This window comes from Pavona decussata, unplaced genomic scaffold (assembly GCF_977016875.1).
Source record: "Pavona decussata unplaced genomic scaffold, jaPavDecu1.1 SCAFFOLD_12, whole genome shotgun sequence".
Lineage (NCBI taxonomy): Eukaryota > Metazoa > Cnidaria > Anthozoa > Scleractinia > Agariciidae > Pavona > Pavona decussata.
The window spans coordinates 182,092-205,000 of record NW_028145435.1 but is presented as its reverse complement, the minus strand read 5'-3'; the positions used below and the strand labels follow the sequence as shown (position 1 = coordinate 205,000).

The window sequence follows — 22,909 nt, the reverse complement described above, 5'->3', positions numbered from 1 at the left end:
TTTTATATCAAATAGCTCAAAAGTTGAGTTTTGTCGTTAAAAAACTCTGCTTATTTATTTTTATTTTTTTTTCACCGAGCAAAGAAAGCGAGTTAACGAAAACCTAAGGCTTTTTGCAAGTTGTTCATCAGTTCACTTTGAAATCCTTATTGAAAGCCACGCAGGCGCATTTGACCAAAACGTTGTGACTCGTCGTTTTAGTGGAAAGGAACTGTTTTCTAAGGAACCGAAAATAGACAAAATAGTAGTTCTCTAATAGTGTAATTCGTCCTACAAACAAAAATTAAATCTGACAGAGGGTATCTTGGCAAAACATTAAAGTGCAAAACCAATATTTACAGGGGATGTCTCTGTCAAATTTACATGAAAGCAGCGTCATTATGTCAATATTTTGTGACTTTTCTGGAGACAAAAATGGAATAAAATCTAATGAGCGCATTTTCTAAAACTAAAGGAAACCTATTATTTGAGTACCGTTAATAGCTCGCCGCGTTGCTATGGCAACGGTACCTAGATCCACAACGGGTATCCAATTACATTCCTTCTTAGTTAATCTTGCATCGTGCTAATTTCGGGCACACAGGAGTACGAGTTTACATATAACGTTTACTAAAACCTGTATACTAGAAAACTGTGTCTGGCCACGTTAATTTACTAAAAATTAACAAAGAGAAAAACACCATCATGATCAAACAGTAATTAAAACACTCAAATGATATAACACCATGAAAGTAACGTTAGAAAGTCGTTAAACAACCTGCCTTTCTAACTATAATGAAATGATAAATTCAAATTCAATGGACACTCTCCTAGCACCGCAAATTATTTCTAGATAAATTTCTGAAAAAATCGCAAAGTTTGATGGTGCTTTGCTCAGATATTTAAAAATTAGAACCAATGGTCATGTTTGTATTATGTCACAACTTTTGGTTACGTTTACTTAGATTGTCTGTAGAGGAAAATCTGAAACCCACGGTCTTTTCTGACCTGATGTATTACTTTCTCTAAGGTCACAGTTTATACCTGCACGGAATGACCTACTCCGGAGAAGAACGTGTAATTTTTTGCTGTATTGTATTGTATTGTATTGTATTGTATTGTATTGTATTGTATTGTATTGTATTGTATTGATCATAAACGCAGCAGATTATTTTGCTTCGAGCGCTATCTCGCAACCATCTTACTGTGAAAACGTAATCTAAAAAAGGCCCTCAACTGAAAGCCCCTTAACTGAAAGTTTTAACATTCAGTTAATGAGATCGAGTTAAGTGCCCGTTTTCCCGTTTTCTCCGAATTACACATTGTGCGACTTAACCAATGAGAATAGTAACGTACCAGCCAACTGTTCCTGCAGATGTGTCACTGTTTTATTCAGAGATTCAACGGTAGACTGGAGCTCTAAGAGATTAGAAAGGATTATTAAGCCTTAATAATAAACATTTTTGGTATAAGCTGTGCCAAAAGTTACACAACTCTTCGGTTTGAGCTAAAAGAAGAAAGGGATGTTGTTTTACTGTTAGCAAAGGAAGATCATCAGAGCAAGATATTTTAGGGCGTTTAAGTGCAACATAGCCGATGAGCAGAGATTTGATAATAATAAAAATAATAATAATAATAATAATAATAATAATAATTTTTTTCTTATATTGCGCTGTTTAACATGCAATAAAGATATGATCGAATGCGCATTACAACAATAAAACCTTAAAATAATGAATGGCTAATCTAAATAATAACAACAATAATAATTTACAATCTCCGGTAAAAAAAGGAAAATTAAAATATGAGTTAATAAGAGAACTAATAAAAAGCTAATTTAAAAAGATGTGTCTTTTACAAAATTACGGCATTTTACAAACTTGATTTGTGTGGGAAAGCATTTGAGGGCGACTGAATGGCAAGGGTGCAAATATTCTGTCTTGTATCTTAGAATGGGGGGTTTTCTAGGTTCGTTTGAAATGAAAAAAGATTTCTATGGGATGAATAAGCCTCAATTGCAAAAGCAACCACCCTTGGTTGTCACTCTTCAGTTCATTCGATTCTGCTAAGAGAAGAAAGGGATATCAAAAACATAAATCAATTGGATGTTTTAAATCCTTTCCGTTATTGTGTAGACTGTACAGAAATTTGTTTTAGTTAGGCATTAAAACTCATCAAATAGGGCTTTTGAAACAATTGGCCTCTTCCGTTAGATTATAGAAATTGTTAGTGATGAAAAATATTTACAGCCCAATTATTTTGGGTTAAAATAGTTAAAGCAATTTTATTTGGTGTTGGGACTTACTACAAATTATATTTCGGTTTGGGAAATATCACATAAAAAGACCAGTTGACTCATTTCGTTCGTTACGGAGCTCTCTAGAGATAATAGTAATCAATTCCTAGTCTCACTTTGTAGTTCGACTTAGTTGTTCTTAATGTGTGACTAACGTATAAATTCTCTTGTCATGAACTCGGTATGAACGGCCGTTCGTTTCCGAAGAAACATTTTCAACCACAAAGATATGTTTAATTTAGTTTTTCCTACAAATGATAACACCTCGTTTACCTTATTTTGATGAGATTTTTCTCAACTTGACCTTTCGTCGGTCCTTTCCAGGAAATAGCTATTGCTCTTATTTTTAATCATTTTTAATAGATTTGCTTGGGTTCTTTTACCGAATTCATGGCAGTTGAAGTTCATTTGAAAAATGAAGATATCCGACTAACAATTTCTGTACCTTTTAGATGTTTTTGAAAGTAAATACTACGATTTTAGGGTGAATGTGAAGGTGTTCGAACTCCAAATCATTCTGTTACGAAAAATTGTTGCGTGACCGTATGCTAATTTAGTCTAGAATATCCTTGCATATTTAATTAGTTTTGCATCATAGTGACTCAGCAGTTTCTGAAGCCGTTTACGTATGATCCTGCAAATAGATTTATATTGTAATGTTACTTTATTTAGTTGCGCCGGAAAGTTCTAGAATCTTACGCTCATTAGTATATAAGCAAATCGGTTTAGCTTTTACAGAAGTTGTTGTTTATGCGAAGAGAGTACGTGTTTATTGTAGTGTGACAAAGGTCAGGTGTAAAGTTTGGCAGAGGCCGTGTTTATTGAAGTGTGACAGAGGTCGCGTGTATATTTGGCAGAGGCCGTGTTTAATCAAGTGTGACAGAGGTCGAACTGTAATTTACAAGCCTAGCGTGTGCTTGTTGTGGAGTTTCGTGTGGAATTTGCTACGCTCATTTGGAATAAATAACCTTGTTGTTGTTCCGACAACCCTGCGTTCTGTTTAGACTACGAACTATTCGCCACTCACAAAACGGACTCGTAACATTGGGGGCCTGTCGCTGGAGAGTGGAATTCAAGGAACTGTTTGTTGTCTACCGATAACCAAGAAAGGATCGCAACTCGGAAGGAAGTAACTGTGCCGTGGAAACAAGTGGTAGCAAGTGAAAGAGCCTTGGAATTCTAACGCTGTCAAATGGAGAAACTTACGCAACTTGGTAAGGAGTTTGGACTGGAAGGTGAAAAGCTACTTGAATTTGTGCGTGAACAACAGAAGTTGGAAGAAGAGAAAGAAGAAAAACAAAGGCAGTTAGTAAAGGAGCAGAAGCTCGAGGAAGAAGAGAGAGCAGAAAGGCAAAGACGTGAGGAAGAAGAGAGAGCAGAAAGGCAAAGACGTGAGGAAGAAGAGAAAGCAGAAAGGCAGAGACGTGAGGAAGAAGAGAGGGAAGAGAGTCGCAGACGCCAGGATGAAGAAAGGGAAGCGAGACGTCAGGAAAGAGAAATTAGGAAATTACAACATGAAGCTGACCTCATGAGACAGAGGGAAATTGCTGAGGCCGCCAAGAGAGAACATGAGTTAGAACTTGCTAGGTTAGCAGCAACGAATGGTGATGGTCGCACCGCAGAGAGAGATGATAGAGCTAAAGCGCCGAAACTTCCAGCGTTCGTGGATGGTAAAGATGATTTGGACGCATATTTGCAGAGGTTCGAGAGATTTGCAGATACAGCCAAGTGGCATAGAACTGGATGGGCATCAAAGCTCAGTGCTCTGTTGTCTGGACGGGCACTCGAAGTGTACTCACGCCTATCTGAAGAAGCAGCTAGAGATTACGGTAAAGTCAAGATTGCGTTGATGAAGAGATATGATCTCACAGAAGACGGCTATCGTCGTAAATTCAGAGCGTCTAAGCCGGAAGTTGACGAAAGTCCGGACCAGTTTATCGTGCGACTGGACAGGTACCTGTGACGGTGGCTAGAGCTTTCGGATACTGAGCGAACCTTTGACGGTCTAAAGGACTTGATAGTGAAAGAACAGTTTATTGACTCCTGCCCTAAGGATTTGGCCATTCACCTACGAGAAAGGGCACCTGAAACCCTAGCACAAATTGCGAAGATAGCTGACCAGTACTTGGAGGCCCATGGTAAGCATTTGTTTAGCTCAGTGAGCAGAAAGCCGGTATTACCGCCTGAGAGGGAGGAAGCCAAGAACACACAGTCTAATTCAACAGCCCTCCAGTGCTTTAGGTGTAACGCTCGTGGTCATAGAGCCGCCAACTGCCCAACCATAGGAAAAAGGTGTTTTCTGTGTGGCAAGTAAGGACACGAAGCTAGAAACTGTCGATCAGGTGGACGGAGATCAGGAGGACAAAGTAAGGATGGTAACCCTGTGCAACGTGGTCAAGTGAGCGCCAGTTCCCTAGCTCAGCAGACTGAGAGTAAACCCACAGCGGAAGAAGTTAAGTCCTGTATTAAAGATGAAAAGCTGCTGTTAGCCTGTGGTAAGAAGATTCCATTATTGAGTAGCGCCTGTGTTGAACCTTTGTCTGGAGTGAGAGGTAAAATGCCTGTAGTGAAAGGTAGAGTTGGAGAGAAGTCTGTTGATGTCCTGAGAGACACTGGCTGTAGCGGAATAGTAGGTAAAGAAGGATCTTGTGTCTGAGGATCAGTTCACTGGCGACTTTAATGTTATGCTGCTCATCGACAACACGGCAAGGAAAGTGCCCATCGCAAAGATTGACGTTGATACACCTTATCTCAAGGGCCAAGTGGAAGCGCAGTGTCTTCCCGATGCTGTTTATGATTTAATTGTTGGTAATGTACCAGGCGCGAGAGCTGCTGACGACCCAGATCCGAGCTGGCAAGATCATGTGCAAGAGGCGTGTGCTGTAACCACGAGAGGTCAAGCAAAGAAGGCCGGAGAACGTATCCCATTGAAGGTACCGACTACTAAAGAAAGTCCTGTAGTTGATAGAGAAAAGCTCAAACAAATGCAAAATGATGACGAGAGCTTACAGAAATATTGGGAGCGAAATGATGTAGTTGTGAGAGGCCAGGCTGAGATTTCATTTGAAGTGAAAGGTGGAGTTTTGTACCGCGTCTACAAACACCCTTACGTGAATAGTGGTAAACCCCTGAAGCACGTTATGGTTCCTGTGCAGCTGAGAAGTCGGATAATGGAACTAGCTCACGGATCGCTCATGGGAGGTCACATGGAAATAAAGAAGACGGCTGATAAGATTCAAAGCGCATTCTATTGGCCAGGTATTCAAGGGGACGTGACTCGTTACTGCAAGTCATGTGATGTATGTCAGAAGACGGTTAACAAGGGTTCTGTACCGAAGGTTCCCCTGGAGAAGATGCCATTAATTGACAAGCCGTTCAAGAGAGTAGCAATCGATCTGGTTGGGCCTATTAGCCCCCCGAGTGAAGACGGTCATAGATATATATTGACATTGGTTGACTTTGCAACCCGTTATCCTGAAGCTGTCCCGCTCAAAAACATTGATACGGAGACTGTGGCGGAAGCGTTGGTGGATATCTTTAGTCGTTTGGGAGTGCCTGAAGAGATCTTGAGTGACCTCGGCACGCAATTTGTATCTGAGTGTATGAGGGAAGTGACACGGTTGTTGAGCATTAAACAGCTCACTACGACTCCTTATCACCCTATGTGTAATGGCCTGACGGAGAAGTTTAATGGAACCATGAAGAGTATGTTAAAGAGATTGTGCAGCGAGCAGCCAAGACAGTGGAATCGTTTTATCAACGCTTTATTGTTTGCATATCGTGAAGTTCCTCAGGAGTCTACTGGTTTTTCGCCGTTTGAGTTGCTGTATGGAAGAGCTGTCAGAGGGCCGATGTTTATTCTTAAAGAGCTCTGGACGAAAGAGTTGGAGGAACCTGAAGTAAAAAACAGCAACCAGTATGTGTTTGAGCTACGTGAGAAGCTGGAGGATACCCTCAAGCTTGCGCATACCGAACCTCAGAAAGCCCAGCACAAAGGCAAGCATTACTACGATCGTAAGGCTAAAGTCAGAAGGTTTGCACAAGGAGATAAAGTATTAATACTGCTACCGACCGACCATAACAAGCTTCTAATGCAGTGGAAAGGTCCATTCGAGGTCAGTGCAGTAGTGGGTCTCAACGATTATAAAGTGTGTGTCAAAGGAAAGGAGAGAGTTTACCATGCCAACCTGCTAAAGAAGTATTTTGAACGAGAGGATTCTGTACCCGTTGGAGCAGTGGCTGTCGAAGTGAACGCTGACATTAGTAAGAGCGGACATGCTGAAAGTGAAGCAGAAGAAGTTGATCCTGTGGATGGTGTTGATTTTTTAGAAATTGGTGGATATGTTGCTAAAGAGTCAATCAAAGATGTGGCTACTGGAGACAACCTTACTGATGAGCAAAGAGCAGAGTTCATAGACCTTGCAAGTCAGTTTCAAAGGTTGTTTACAGAAGCTCCAGGTACTACAAGTTTGGCTCAGCATCATATAAAACTTACATCCGATCAACCAGTCAGATCAAGACCTTACCCAGTACCGTATAGCCTGAGAGAATCGCTGAAGAAGGATATTACAGACATGATGAAGATGGGAGTTATAAGAGAGTCAAGTTCACCATATGCCTCACCTGTCGTGGTTGTTAAGAAAAAAGACAACACAAATAGGATATGCGTGGACTACCGGAAATTGAACAAATTAACTGTGTTTGACCCTGAACCTATGCCGACTGCCGAGCATTTGTTCCAGAAGTTGAATGGTGACAAGTATTTCACAAGAATTGATTTGAGTAAGGGCTACTGGCAAATTTCTATCCCTGAGGAAGACATACCGAAGACCGCTTTTGTGACGCCTGACGGATCATACGAATTCCTGAAGATGCCGTTTGGTATGATCAACTCCGCAGCGACCTTAAAGAGAGCCATGAAGAAGCTATTGCATGGAATGGATAACGTTGAGTTTTACTGGGATGATATTTTGGTTCACACCCGTACGTGGGAAGAACACATCGAGATACTACAAGAGTTGTTTAGACGATTATTAGCAGCTGGAATGACCATAAGACCGACTAAATGTCTTTTTGGAGTTAACGCTGTTGACTTTCTCGGTGACCGTTTGGAGGGAGGTTTAATTGGTCTTCATCAAGACAACGTGGCAAAGATTAGAGATGCTCCAAGACCTACTACAAAGAAGCAGATAAGATCGTTCATGGGTTTAGTCGGATATTATCGAGATTTTATTCCCAACTTCGCAGCCTTAGCTGCCCCGCTGACAGACGTCACGCGCAAAGGTAAACCGAACAAAGTCGAATGGGGCGAGGCACAAGAGAAAGCCTATCAGAGTATTAAGGCCCTCCTCACAAAAGAACCGATCCTGCGGTTGCCAGATCCAGAGAAAACCTACTTTCTGCGGACTGACGCTTCCGACAGTGGTATTGGTGCTGTACTAATGCAGGAGCATGATGGCAAGCTGTTCCCCGTTTGCTACGGTAGCAAGAAATTATCAAGTGCGGAGCGTAATTACTCAACCATTGAGAAAGAGTGTTTAGCCATTGTGTGGGGATTCACCTGTATTTATACGGAGTTCCCTTTGTACTACAAATTGATCACGAACCACTGAAGTATATCAACAGTGCGAAGTTCGCTAATGGACGGCTCATGCGTTGGGCTATGTTTCTTCAGAGCTACAACTTTAGAGTTGAGGCTATTAAGGGATCCGAGAATGTAGGAGCAGATTATCTGAGCAGAGTAGAGGAATAACTTTAGAGACATTGGACTACCTCCTCTCTTTGCACTGCTTAATTAATTTTTCGTTGTTAGTAGAAATTTAAGAAATTTCTTCTCAAGAGGGGGTTATGTTACGAAAAATTGTTGCGTGACCGTATACTAATTTAGTCTAGAATATTCTTGCATATTTAATTAGTTTTGCATCATAGTGACACAGCAGTTTCTGAAGCCGTTTACGTATGATCCTGTAAATAGATTTATATTGTAATGTTACTTTATTTAGTTGCGCCGGAAAGTTCTAGAATCTTACGCTCATTAGTATATAAGCAAATCGGTTTAGCTTTTACAGAAGTTGTTGTTTATGCGAAGAGAGTACGTGTTTATTGTAGTGTGACAAAGGTCAGCTGTAAAGGCGTCGTCTACGTACCGTAACCAGAGCGTTTCTGTTGTTGTAGCAGAGATTGTCATGCAGAACATCGAGGAACAAGCCCTAGCAACCTACAAACGGATACTACCGCTCTGGTTACGGTACGTAGACGACGCCTTTACAGCAGTACACAAAGACGAAATTGACGATTTTCACGAACACCTTAACAGACAGAACGCTGACATACAATTTACTAAGGAGATCGAAGAAAATGGTAAAATACCTTTTCTAGACTGCTTAGTTACCCGTAACAACAACGACAACAAACTAAGTACTACGGTTTACAGGAAACCAACACATACTGACAGACTACTGGACCAGTCATCCTACAACCCTACTTCTCACAAAGCAACGACTATACAGACCTTAACAAGGCGAGCACAACTGGTTTGTGACTCACCTGACAGACTCGCAGACGAAAACAACTACTTAGACAACGTTTTCAACAAGAACAACTACAACAAGGACTTTGTTAGACGGAACACTTACAAGAACACTGAACCTAACGTCACAAACAACGACGCGACTCTCGTATCTACTGTAACTATACCTTACGTAAGGGGCACTTCTGAGACTATCGCACGGATTCTACAATCCTACAATATCCGTGTAGCTCACAAACCTATAACCACTTTACGACAACTACTGACGAAAGTAAAGGACAAAGATGAACCTAACCGCAGACAGGGAGCAGTTTACAAGATCAAATGCTGCGACTGCCAGGCCACTTATATTGGTGAGACCGGCAGAAATTTAAACGTACGACTGACTGAACACAAACGAGCAACTAGAAATGGTGATATCAACAATCACATTGCTGAGCACCATTTACAAACGAACCACAGAATCGACTGGGACTCTGCCAAGTGTATTACCTACTGTACAAATTACTATCAACGACTCACTCTGGAAAGCTGGTTTACTAACTTAGAACAAACGCCACTCAACCGTTGCCTACAACTACCTGCACCATACAAACGACTTATTGACAACAACAACGAAACAAACAAACAATAGACATTTTACTAACAATAGACCCACGGACTTTTTGACTAACAAAAGACGGATCGAAACGCACCAATCACTTTTTACAGTCTTCACAGCCAATAACATCACGGCTTACTGACAAACGACCAATAACATCTGGACTTCGTTGACCAATCAGGTAAACAACCAGAGATGTATATACCACCTACTGACGTTCCACAATTCACTTGACTCTGAAGATGACTTCCGCTCAGGTTGTCGAAACGTCAGTCAAAGTCACCACAAACAGGACTACACTCACCCGGATGATCATAATTTACTTACTTATGACATGACTCCTGGGTTCAAACCATTTACAATTTCTCCTTTGATTACAAACATATTACAAAGTCTGAACTTTGTAATATTGGTCTCCCTGTTTTGTATTGACTGGACAACCCAAGCTTCATGGTGAACTTTCACTAGGAAAATGTCTTAAGCTCAGCTGATCGATCGAGGGCATGGATGCAAACAAGCTCCCTGTAGCCAATCACAGAAGGATTACGTAAGCTTTAAATTATGTTGAACAGATTGTTGTCTAGTCAGTATAAAAATGGATGATATCTAGTTAAGCGCAGAATTGACAGTAAAGCAGAGTTAACTGACTTCGTGTAACTCTTATAGAGAACAAAGTAGAGTCACATGACTGTAATCCCTTTGCTGAAGAGAACCGGGTAATTCCCCGTAATGTGTTCTTTCAACACTTGACCAATCATCATAGTTTGTTCCTGGACCAATATGCTCTCTAGAAATGGAAATACTATCTTTCAACGAGCTGCAACGCTAATTGTCCACGATCTGAGGGTTTGGATACCTCAGAAATTAGTAGATTTTGTATTGCGGCGACAGGCCAAATAACATTTCTCTACTTAGTTGAATTTCTTGATTAAAAAAAAGAGTTGAAGTATAATTGTTATAGCAATAGGAAGATCATCATAGCAAGAGATTTTAGGCCAGTAGAGCAAAACGGAAAGATTTAATTAATGACAGTTCAACCTACCCTGAAGCCTTTCCTCCAGAGGATCAATTTTGGTCTCGATAACGAACTATTGTAATAATCATAAACGCAGCAGATTATTTTGCAAACAGTCTTGCTTCGAGCACTATCTCGCAAACATCTTACTGTGAAAAGGTAATCTAAAAAAAGCCCTCACAAAGTTGAGAGGTATCATTAACCCAGCATACTAAACAACCGCAATGTTGAACGGCAATATTCATAAAAAACGAAAAGCTAAAAGAGTTTTGCTTTAAGTGTATCACAAACAGGTGCGACAATGTACGTAAAGCTTATCATAAAATATAATAACCATAAACTAACCATTATCTGAAAGTTTTAACATTCAGTTAATGAAATCGAGTTAAGTGCCCGTTTTCCCGTTGTCCCCAAATTACACATTGTGCGACTTAACCAATGAAAATAGTAACGTACCAGCAAACTGATCCTGCACTGTTTTGCTCAGAGATTCAATGGTAGGCTGGAGCTCTAAGAGATTAGAAAGGAGTATTTGAGTATCGTTAATAGCTCGCCGCGTTGCTATGGCAATGGTACCTAGCTCCACAACAGGTATCCAATTACATTCCTTCTCAGTTAATCTTGCATCGTGTTAATTTCGGGCACACAGGAGTACGAGTTTACAAATAACGTTTACTAACACCTGTATACTAGAAAACTGTGTCCGGCCACGTTAATTTACTAAAAATTAACAAAGAGAAAAACACCATCATGATCAAACAGTAATTAAAACACTCAAATGATATAACACCATGAAAGTAACGTTAGAAAGTCGATTTTTAACGAATGAGACAAAAGTTTTTAAACAACCTGCCTTTCTAACTATGATGAAATGATAAATTCAAATTCAATGGACACTCTCCTAGCACAGCAAATTATTTCCACATAAATTTCTGAAAAAATCGCAAAGTTTTGTGGTGCTTTGCTCAGATATTTAAAAATTAAAACCAATGGTCATGTTTGTATTATGTCACAACTTTTGGTTACGTTTACTTAGATTGTCTGTAGAAGAAAACTTAAAACCCACGGTCTTTTCTGACCTGATGTATTACTTTCTCTAAGGTCACAGTTTATACCTGCACGGAATGACCTACTCCGGAGAAGAACGTGTAATTTTTTGCTGTATTGTATTGTATTGTATTGTATTGTATTGTATTGTATTGTATTGTATTGTATTGTATTGTATTGTATTGTATTGTATGGTATGGTATGGTATGGTATGGTATGGTATGGTATGGTATGGTATGGTATGGTATGGTATGGTATGGTATGGTATGGTATGGTATGGTATGGTATGGTATGGTATGGTATGGTATGGTATTGTATTGTATTGATCATAAACGCAGCAGATTATTTTGCTTCGAGCGCTATCTTGCAACCATCTTATTGTGATAACGTAATCTAAAAAAGGCCCTCAACTGAAAGCCCCTTAACTGAAAGTTTTAACATTCAGTTAATGAAATCAGTTAAGTGCCCGTTTTCCCGTTTTCCCCGAATTACACATTGTGCAACTTAACCAATGAGGATAGTAACGTACCAGCCAACTGTTCCTGCAGATGTGTCACTGTTTTATTCAGAGATTCAACGGTAGACTGGAGCTCTAAGAGATTAGAAAGGATTATTTAACCTTAATAATAAAAATTTTTGGTATAACCTGTGCCAAAAGTTACACAACTCTTCGGTTTGAGCTAAAAGAAGAAAGGGATGTCAAAAACATAAATTAATGAGATGTTTTAGGTCTAACCAATCATTCTAATTTGTAGCCGGACAAATGTGATCTCTGGAAATGGAAATACTATGTTTCAGTTAGCTAGAATGCTAATTTTCATGGCCAACGGTCTGAAGATTGGAATACCTGGGAAATTTGTATTGAGGTTACAAGGCCAAAAAAAAATAACATTTCTGTTCCTAGTCCTTGATAAAAAAAGCGGCTGTTGTATAACTGTTAGCAATAGGAAGATCCTCAGAGCAAGAAATATTTAGATTTTTTGATTTTTTAGATTTTAGGCCAGTAGAGCACAACGGGGGGTTTTGATTAATGACAGTTCAACATAGGCTGAAGCCTGTTCTCCAGAGGATCAATTTTGTTCTCGATAACTAAGATTTTAGAAAGGATGAAAAAAAAATCATTTTATTTAAAAGTACAGGTCTTAAAAACTGAAGTGATGACGGTAGACACTGTGAACCACAGAATAAAACATTGTTAACTGTACATAACACTTAAAAAATTCAGCTCAGCCAGTTGAAGGTTGACTATAGTTGGCTAAAAAAGCGAGACTGAGAATTTGAACAGGGGACTACCACAGAACAAATCCAGCTGGAAATGAGAGCTCTGAACATCCAGGGAACAAGCGCGCGCGTCTAACAACTCACCACACTTCAACGCCCCCTTAGTTTTAATATTTTACTCATTATGAGAATTAAAGAAATGTGCTTCCAAAATCAGAAGAAAAGAACCAATCGACTAACTGAAAGAATTAAAAAAGAACAAGAAAAAAAGGAAAGAAATTTGAAAACATTTCGTGGAAAGCTCTACTTTGTACACTTTTTAGAACACTTCTTAGCCCTACCTGCGTCTGACGAAATAAGCATGTGCGCCATCAGGACACTTACAATGAGAATATAGGTAGCCTTCATGATGAACTACGAGATAAGACGTCCAGATCTACAAAAGCAAAACAGAAAATTTGTAAGAAAGAAAATATAAAGTAAAACAGCCATATCTTGGCTTGTAGTACCCCCTTCCAATAGTATAAAGATACTAATTTTAACGCTTATTCGTCGACTCCTTCAAAAAGAATAAACTAATCAGAAGAAACAGAAAAACAGGTACACTACATTTAATCTGACTCCAGAAAACTCTCACGAGATTTTGTTCCCCGGGCTGTAGGTAGATTTCATTTGAGTGTCGTATTGCGTGCGAGCAGGCCGTGATCGGGTTTGGTTTAGCTTCTCATTGGTTCAGAAAGCGGCGCGGGTTTAATTTTGTCAACCATTCACAATACGTGGTGAAGCAAACTTGAATTATTATCGACACTCAATTGAAAAGCGCTGTAATCTAGGCTTTACTGAAATGGAGGACTGATGAGGAATTGTGAGTGAGTAACAGACATAGACTGGAGAAAGAAAGAGACCAGTTAGGGAAGTTTGATTAAAATTGAATTAAAAAGGCTGCTTCACAACTCCAAGCGTTTTGTTCTATTCTTTACATTACTACTAAGAAGATGTCATGCGTTTACCAAAGCCAAGGGGAAAAATCCCTTTATTCATGCAGACATGATAAGTTTGGTAAGGATCTAGAATCAGGAGTTAAAAGAGGATCAACGAATTCAGTTTTTCACACAAATTGTTAAGTTGTTAAAGATTTGAACCAGAACCCAAAGAATGAAACTTCTATTTTCTTCAAATGATGCACGTGAACATTTCCTCCATGATATTAAGGTGGTTCAGCATTATTTTGTATCTCCAGGAAAACTGCGTGTAGTTTTGGTAAGTCATACATCAAATGTTAAAACCTTCAGTAATTTAAAAGTTTTTTTCAGGCTTTTGAAGAAAAAAGAAATATTTTAAAAACGCATTGAAGTTTCACGACAATCAGCGGGGGTAAAAAATAAAAAATATATATATCGAACTTACAGCTGGTAAGCATGACATCTTTTTAAAGCAAAATTGAAATTAACAGCAACAGCTGGAATTCAGCGCAGGCGCAATTAAATAAGCCTCTCCTCTTAAAGTTCTAATAATTCCTGTTGGTGGCTTAGACGATTCCACACTGCTGACCGTCGAGATCACGGTCTCAAATGATGACACCACATGATTCCACTTAGTAGTTTAACTGACAACTCGGATACAGGACGGTTTCTAAATTACTTCGACCAGTAATCAGTAATTCCCACGAAATAATCTATATGTTGTGGCTCAAAACCATTTTTAGTTGAACGAGTTTCAAATCAGTTTGATTTTTATTTCCCTTTGTCTCAGATTATGGTAATGAAACTACACAGAGGAGAATAAAAATTAAACTAGTTTGAAAAATTTTGAACTAAAATAATCTAAAACCACAACATATGCATCCTGCTTTTGTAATTCAAACAGGTTAAAGGAATGTCTCCTAGAAATTGTAATGTAGTTTTCATTTTGAGCGTGCCTGGTGAGAGTTACAGCACGTACAGCTTCCAGATTCTTACCAATCTCGCTTTTTTTATAAACCAGAAGGGAATTTTCACGATTTAAATAGTAAAAGAATGAGTGAAATGAAGATAAACGAATTCAAAGAATTCTCAAAAATTGTAAAACAGTTGAACTGAAAAACAGAGAACGAAATTATTTTGTACACGCGGGACCTTTCTTTCATGAAATTCGTCACCATTTTGCTGCATTTTCACTAACAATCTCAGCGCTGTATCATTATCGATCGCGCCACGAGTTGAAACTTTTCAGCAATCTAAATTTACTGCTTATTTTCCGCTTTCTAAATTCCTTTGCCACCTCATCTCCAATTCGTTAATTGTTGTCGCTAAAATGCTTGAATATAATTATTCACATCGAGAAATCTGTGAGGTTGTTGGACAAAATTCTAATGGGAAATGAACACCTTTTGAGGCCTTATCGAAAAATAAATTAGTGTGCATGAAAACAGAGCAGTGTCGCACTATTCTAACAACCCACGAGCTGGGGCTTGCCCCTGTATGAAGATTCTAGTTTCTTTTATATTCTCTTAAGCTTCCGTCAGAGTTCCGATTTCTGTAGGCTCTTCTTGAATTGAAGACGGGTTAACGTCACGTTCTCTTCATTTATGACACATAATAGCCATAGTTTCTATAACAGAAATTCAATCTCAAAGTTCTCTCCTGTTAAAATAGCATTGATTATACAAAGAAAGGGAAATATTGAAGCTTTACAACCCCGGTTTTATGCCTTTTATTTGACCAGCAAATTCTTTTATTCCAATTTGTTACCTGTTATCACCAATATACTAAAATGCCTTTATTTAGGTTAAGAAATTTGTGACTGGTTCAGTGGAAAGGTGCAACAAACTTTAACGGGAAATTAATGAATACCATCTAAGACATTATCGCCAAATAAATCATTAGGCTTCTAAACAACACTCTGAAAAATCAAGAAATTTAACTGAGACTTACTTCTGGATGAACAATTCGAGTTTCTTCAATATTCGTTTAACTTTTCCGAAAGAGTTGCGACGCGCTAGTCTCTTGTTGAACTGAACAGTGGTAACTGACGAAGAGTTCTATTCTTCTATTCATTGTGTGCCCGTTGCTAGGCATAATTTCGAAACATGATACAATTTCAATTTTTACCAAAGAACACAAACTGAAGTAATGATGCCCATCGCCAATCACTCAATGTAATTATCTTGTGCAAAGATTTGACATGCACTGCTGATGTTATTAAGAAGTGTAAATCATTTGTCAAAGTCTGTCACTGACCAAACGCCTCCACAACACGTTGGGAAGAAAAGTTTGTAATTTATTTAATAGACTGATGAAGGTATGTTACGCTGGTGTGTATTAAGAAACTTAGAGAATGAAATCTTCGTTTTTCGCAAGTAACACAATTTCTTAGTTAAATGTTTTACTAGTTTGGTACATTTTCGTTCAGAATCTCCACGCTCTAAAATAACTGGGACTTACTATTGGATAAATAATAGAATAAACGAGCAACGAATTCAGTTTCCCTCAAATAAAGCATGCAGGTTTGTTACTCTGGTGTGTATTAAGAAACTTAGAGAATGAAAGCTTTGCTTTTCGCAAGTAAAACAATTTCTTAGTTAAAATTTTCACTAGTGTGCCGACCCACATGCTTTCATTCAGAATCTCCACGCTCTACCATGATCATAATAAATCGCGCCCAAAGTTGAAGTTTAGAGTTCTATAAATTTGTCGGCTGTTTTTTTGGACATTTAATTTTCTTTGAGTCCTTTACTTTTAAATTGTCTCCAATTTGTTAGCTGTTATCGCTAAAATACTAAAATGCCTTTATTTATTTGAAACAATACTCTGAAAAATCAAGAAATTTAAGTGGGACTTACTTCTGGATGAAGAACACGATTTTCTTCAATATTCGTTTAACTTTTCCAAGAGAGCTGCGACGCGATAGTCTCTAGTTGAACTGATAAGCGGCAACTGACGAAGAGTTCTATTCTTCTATTCATTATATGCCCGTTGCTAGGCGTAAATTTAAAAATACAATTTCCATCTTCAAGCACTTTGTTTTTACCAAAGAACACAAACTGAAGTAATAATGCCTATTGCCAATCACTCAATGTAATTAAATTGTGCAAAGGTTTGACATGCATTGCTAATGCTATTAAGAAGCGCAAATCATTTGTCAAAATATGTCACTGACCAAACGCCTCCACAACACGTTGGCAAGAAAAGTTTGTAATCTATTCAGACTGATGAGTTAATTTAAAACGATGTTTTTATATTTTAGCTTTGCAATGCAACAAAACAAATTACGCCGATAAAAAGAAGAAAGACAGAAAAAATATGAGGGGAAAAGGAACTCAAGTCTCACTTCAACCAAATCAATAGGAACCGTCGAAGCCACCAACAATCAAAATACTATCTATTTCCATTCGCTTATTTATACTAGGAAAATAGAAGTCTGCTGTGCGTGGAATCGAACTTTTCTTCACCATTTTTGTGCATTTTCACTGACAATCTCTGTTCTGTATCATTATCGATCACGCCACAAGTTGAAACTTTTCAGAAATATAAATTCACTTCTTATTTCTCCGCTTTCTACTGAAATTTCTATGCCACCTCATTTCCAATTTGTTAGCTGTTATTGCTAAAATAATTGAGTGTATTTATTCACAATCAAAAGTTTGTGAGGTTGTTGGAGATCTAATCTAAATTCTAACGGGAAATGAACACCTTCTGAGAAGTTATCACGCCAAATAACTCATTGCGCACTTCAAATACACAAAGCAGTATCGCACTATCCTGATAATCCACGAGTTGGGACTTGCCCCTGTATGAAGATTGGAATTTCTTTGATACTCTCCTCAGCTTCCATGAGAGTTGTTATTTCTGTAGGCTCCTCTTGAACTGAAGACGGGTGAACTTAATGTTCTATTCATTTATGAAAAGTAATAGTCAAAGTTTCTATAACAGAAATTAAACCTCAAAACGTTTTCTACTGCGCTCTATTGCTATAAACAAACGCAATTACCAAACCTGTTCAAATAGTATTGATTACATAAAGAAAGGGAAATATTAAAGCTTTACAACCCCAGTTTTATGCCTTTTATTTTGTCCAACAAAGTCTTTTATACGGTTTCCATTGTCAAGAAAAAATTGCTTTTTCCGTATCTAATAAGTTTCTTTTGTAGCTACAAACATCATGATTTAAAATAGGATAAACGAGGTCAGCTTCCCTCAAATCAGTATTAATGGTAAAGCAGGCGCAAACTTGTATGTTACTCTCGGGTGTGTATTTTAGAAACGAAGAGAATGAAACCTTTTCCGCAAGAAAAACAATTTCTTGGCTAATGTTTTTTTTTTACTAGTTTGGAGAATTTTTACTTAGAATCTCCACGCTCTACTATCATAATCAACCGTGCCACAAGTTTAAGTTTATTGTTCTATAAATTCGTTGGTTGTTTTATTTTTATATCTAATTTTGTTTGCGTCGTTTTCTTCTAAATCATCTCCACATTTGTTAGCTTTTGTCGCAAAAATGCTAAAATGTCTTTTATCTAGGTTTAGAAATTTGTGACGTTGCTGATGTCGAAAGGTGAATGAATATTTTCTGAGACCTTATCGCCAAATAATCATTTCACTTGTAAACAGAGCAGTTTCACACTACTCTGAATCAAAGGGCTTTGTGAAGCCACTCGTGAAGACCAAGCTTGTTGATTTTGGCGTATTTATACACGTCTGCTTTATTTCGGGCCATAGCGACACAAAGGCAGTTGTTGGCCAGTATTCCACAATTTTTTCACGCGATTTCTCTGGAATTCTGACAAATATAAAAAACTTACAAATATATGCGCAGCAGCAAAAAACATAGCCACGAAAACCAGTCATTTAGTGTGTTCATATCGGGTCATATTTCGGAGAAACTGAACTGTTTTCGGTGACGCTCCTGGAAGTGCCAACGCTTCTGCGCCCGCGATAAAAGAGTTTGAGGTCCCGTACTGGTCAGCGGAATTATCAATAAAAGTTTACGTTGTAAGGACTGAGTGAACGCCAAACCCGCACATTTAATAGAGAGTTTAAGAAGCTACTACGGTGACAGTAACGAGAACGTCACAAAACAATAGGATATAATGAGAAAAACAAAGGCCCTGCACGTGCGTTATAAATTTTGGTACATGCATTTCTCCACCTTGCTCGGCCAAACAAGAACGTGAAATAACCAAATTCAAAGTTTTGTGAAGAACGTAAGAACATGACAGTAACTTTTTTAATCTCTGTCTCAACTTGAACGCCGTTTCTACCTGTTCTGTTACTGGATAGTTCGGCCACATTGTACAAGTTGAACGAATTGGAATAATTGCGAAGTAGTACAAGTAACGAGAACTTATATTTTCAAGGGAAATTTTCGTTGGCGTTGCCGTTGTGGTTTCTTAAAGTCCCTAATATACTTAGTTCAAGCGCTATGCGTCTCCACACGCAAAAAAACACAAAATTTAACTGGAACTTACCCTTGTATGAAAAGCTCGAGTTTCTTTAATATTCTCTTTAGCTTCCTTGAGTGTTGCGACTCCTGTAGACTCTTCTTGAACTGAAGACCGGTAACTGACGTATGTTGCTATTCATTATAGGACCGTTGGGGGGCATGGTTTCGATGACCGACAATTTCAATATCAAAAGCGTTCCCTCATGCGCTCTATTTATTTTTAGCAAAAAACGCCAATCACTAAATGTAATGAAATTGTTGGTGAGTTATTAGATGGTCAAGGATACTGTTCCAATCTTATTGAATTGTTAATGTTATCAAGAAGCACAATCATTTGTCAAAGTCTGTCACTGATCTTTAAACGCCTCCACAACACGTTGGCAAGAAAAGTTTGTAATCTATTCAGACTGATGAGCTGATTTAACGACCATGATCGTTACAAATTTCTTGAGAACTCAAGCCGGTAATGAAAAAAAAAAATTAGTAATGGACAATTCGAACCGTCGAAGCCACCTGAAGCTGGTCAGCTATCAAAGAACCATATATTTTCATTAGTTTACTTACGTCTACTTGTGTGCTGAATTAAAACAATTGAAGTGTGGGTAATTAGCAAACATATAAAAAAAAAGAAAATAATTACACAAACCAGTGCTAGTTTTATTCATTTCTTTTATGCACGTAATTTACAAAATTCAGACGAAAAACGTACTTTAGACAAAATGTGCTGCTCCAAAAATGATGCTGTGAGTTTTAATAATTTTAGATAGGTAATGCCATTTAAATACATTGAAATACCTTAATAAATTGTTGTTCAAGTCGTTGTTGCTGTTGGTTCGCATAGGCGATATTATTAAGATACTCCCCGAACTGAGTAGCTGGAGAAAAACTGAAATAATACGAAAACTTTATGCAGAGGTGATAACTTTGCTGGTAATATGGAGCCAGGCATGAGTTATTTTAAGAGGATAAACGAATTCGGCTTCCCTCAAAATTTCATTGAAAAACAAATATATTATCATGTTAAGGAAAGACAGAGAATGAAGCCTTTGTTTTCTACAACTGAGGCAGTTGCTTCGTTTTGGTCCTGTACCGACTGAGAATCTCCCCGAAAAATTCCAGCTACTTTTGTGGAAGACATCTTTTAGGTTTAAACAGTTATTGAATCGGCCTAACTCTAGCTTCAACATTGAAAGTCTTAAAATGAATCAGGACGGTGTGAAATATAAAAATGCAAAGAAGTTCCACAGTTGTCTCTGACCAACAACTATAAGCCCTGTATTGCAAATCATTACCGATGTACATAAAATTCAAAAGTAACATTTCTCAATATTTGAATCAGCAGTGAAAACCGAACACGATTTGCTTGGAAACTCCCATAAATGAAACATGGTCAAGCTTCCATTTGGATCAGCTGAATTGAGTAGCTTCGATCGGGCCAGCTGAATTGAGTTTAGCTTGCCTTTGAATTACTCGAATCAATAGAAAGCTGGAAACAGCTTTATTGACAACCATTTGTGGCTTGGCTGGTTTCACTTTGTTCATAAGATGAGTTAGGCTCACTTGGGTCCGGTGAGCGCGGGATCATTTTCTGAACAGCGGCTGGTAACCGAGCCCTAAGGGATGCGGGAAGATTCCCAGAGACAAAGAAATTGAAGAAATTTAATGGTTAATTGTTTAAAAGTAATACTCGTGTGTGCACATGTGTTATTAGAAGGTAAAAGATATTAACTTTTAATCTGATTGAATTGCTAAAAGTTATTAAGAAGCGTAAATCATTAATTTGTCAGTCTGTCAGTAATCACTAAACGCCTTCACAACACGTTTTCAGAAAAAGTTTGTAATCTATTCAGACTGATGAGTTAATTCAAGGTCCTTGCTCGTAACAAATATTTCAATCTGTTGAGAACACAAGGAGTTGAAAACTGAAAAAAAAAAACACAATTCGAACCGTCGAAACTACTGAAACCAACAATCAAAGTACTATATATTTTCATTCTGTTACTTATGTCTGTTTGCGTGCTAAATTGAAACATTTAAAGCGTCAGTAATTGGGAAGCAGAAAGTTATTACACAAACTAGTGCCAGTTTTATTCATTTTTCTTTAACTAAGACTGGTTTCTTTTATGCATCGGGTTTTCAAAATTTAAAAAAAGTTGCTTTTTACATATGAGGGGTCAATACATTAGCTACTGTTTACCACATAAGTCACAGAGCGCTTCTTACACTAAAGTATTCGGCTTGCTTTCATAGTGATACATTACTAACTTTAGAGCCCTATTTGTGTACAGTTATATTTAAAAACCCACTACATATATTTACCAATTATTCGCAAAATCGCGGGGAATATCGCCCGATACTTAGCCGACAAGGCTGTAGCCAGATTTGGCTAAAATCAGGAGATATTTCGCAAGATTGAGCAGGATAATTATTGTTTTATTATTCATCACATTGATAACAATACGCAGATTTATTACAAGAAAGCTGGAGACGATCTTTATTTTGCCATTTCTCCCCGACACAGGAAATGACGTATATTTAACAAATATCCTGCGAAATCGCGCGGAATATCGCCTGATAAAATCGGTGGAATCGGATATTCCGCAAGATCGATAGTGGTTTAAGTTACCTTATAAATAATAATAATAATAATAATAATAATAATAATAATAATAATAATAATAATAATAAAACTAATAATAATAATAATAATAATAATAATAATAATAATAATAATAATAATAACTAGTAGTAATCGAAGATTATAGTGCGTCGACTTAGGCCCTTAGGCACCCTACTGGGTTGCATTAATCATGTTAAGATTACAGGAACCTGTAAGTATAGTTGCAAAACATTAGCTTATTGTCTGGGAACAATTGTCAACAGCCGTTACAAACGTTTTATGCTACCAGTCCCAGGTGTTTATAGGGCATCCTACCAAGGATGCGGCGGATATTTCAGAAAGAAAAGGATCTTACCTTGTCTTGTACTTTTCGTTTTGTACTTTTCGCAGCGAAACCACGAGGAACGGTACGAAACGTGCGCGGGACGACTTAAGATGCTATTGTGACGTTTTTATAATGAACGGTAAAAGAAAAGTTCCTCGGAGATGCATGACATGACCACACTGAAGAAACGTCTATGTTTTTTAAAACCATTTTTGACACCTTTTGATATTTATTTTTATAACAATCACATCCGATACACAACCTCTCTTCTCGATTTCTCGCGCTTAATAACATGCATGTGCACAGAGGTAGGTTCTAAGTACAAAAAGCGGTTTTCTCCACACTGAGAAAGGGCTATATACCCGAAACGCGCGCGCGCGCGCGTGTGTGTGTGTGTGTTTTTTTTTTTTCAAAACATTATTATATCTATTTTTATATCAATCCTATTCGAATTACAACTTCTTTTCTCGATTACTCGCGCTAAGGAACATTTACAGCGGTAGGCACTGGGTACGAAACGCGCTGGGCATGATGGACTGTCATATTCATTATGCTATTGTGACGGTGCGATTAAGCACCGACATATTTTCTTGATTTTTTGCGCTAAGGAACATGCGCGCTAGGCATGATGGACAGTATTGGGACAACTCGATTAGGAAGCGTCTCCTTCGTCGACGCAATAATAATAATAATAATAATAATAATAATAATAATAATAATAATAATAATAATAATAATAATAATAATAATAATAATAATCCTTATCAGTAAAGATTTGGTAATGCAGAGACATGCAAAAATTAACGATAAAAACCGACGTTTCGGTGTCTTCATGACGCCATTGTCAAGGAGAAAT

General features: G+C 37.9%; 2 protein-coding genes across 4 annotated transcripts in view; one reads left to right on the top strand and one right to left on the bottom strand.

Moving 5' to 3' along the window:
• Window positions 1–19,196, bottom strand: part of LOC146487902 (uncharacterized) — a 29,850-nt gene extending 10,654 nt beyond the window's left edge. The window contains exons 1-5 of one of the 3 annotated variants that reach the window (XM_085125653.1): window positions 19,134–19,196; window positions 13,030–13,124; window positions 11,997–12,059; window positions 10,877–10,930; window positions 1,336–1,398 (exon numbers count right to left, since the gene is read on the bottom strand). In XM_085125653.1, the coding sequence (XP_084981779.1) occupies window positions 1,336–1,398; window positions 10,877–10,930; window positions 11,997–12,059; window positions 13,030–13,096 (247 nt within the window). In that variant the 5' untranslated portion in view covers window positions 13,097–13,124; window positions 19,134–19,196. Of the gene's footprint in view, window positions 1–1,335; window positions 1,399–10,876; window positions 10,931–11,996; window positions 12,060–13,029; window positions 13,125–15,600; window positions 15,660–16,508; window positions 16,579–19,133 lie in introns of those variants that run through there. The other 2 variants (XM_085125659.1, XM_085125649.1) reach the window with 2 other exon arrangements.
• On the top strand, window positions 2,813–4,259 carry LOC146487903 (uncharacterized). The gene has a single exon (XM_085124177.1). It carries the CDS (start codon window positions 3,468–3,470, stop codon window positions 4,236–4,238), a length of 771 nt encoding a protein of 256 aa, XP_084980303.1. The 5' UTR covers window positions 2,813–3,467; the 3' UTR covers window positions 4,239–4,259.
• Window positions 19,197–22,909: the final 3,713 nt, after the last annotated feature.

What these genes read in the sequence shown, in the direction of transcription:
- LOC146487903 (XM_085124177.1), top strand. Translation starts at nt 3,468, where the DNA reads ATGGAGAAACTTACGCAACTTGGTAAGGAGTTTGGACTGGAAGGTGAA.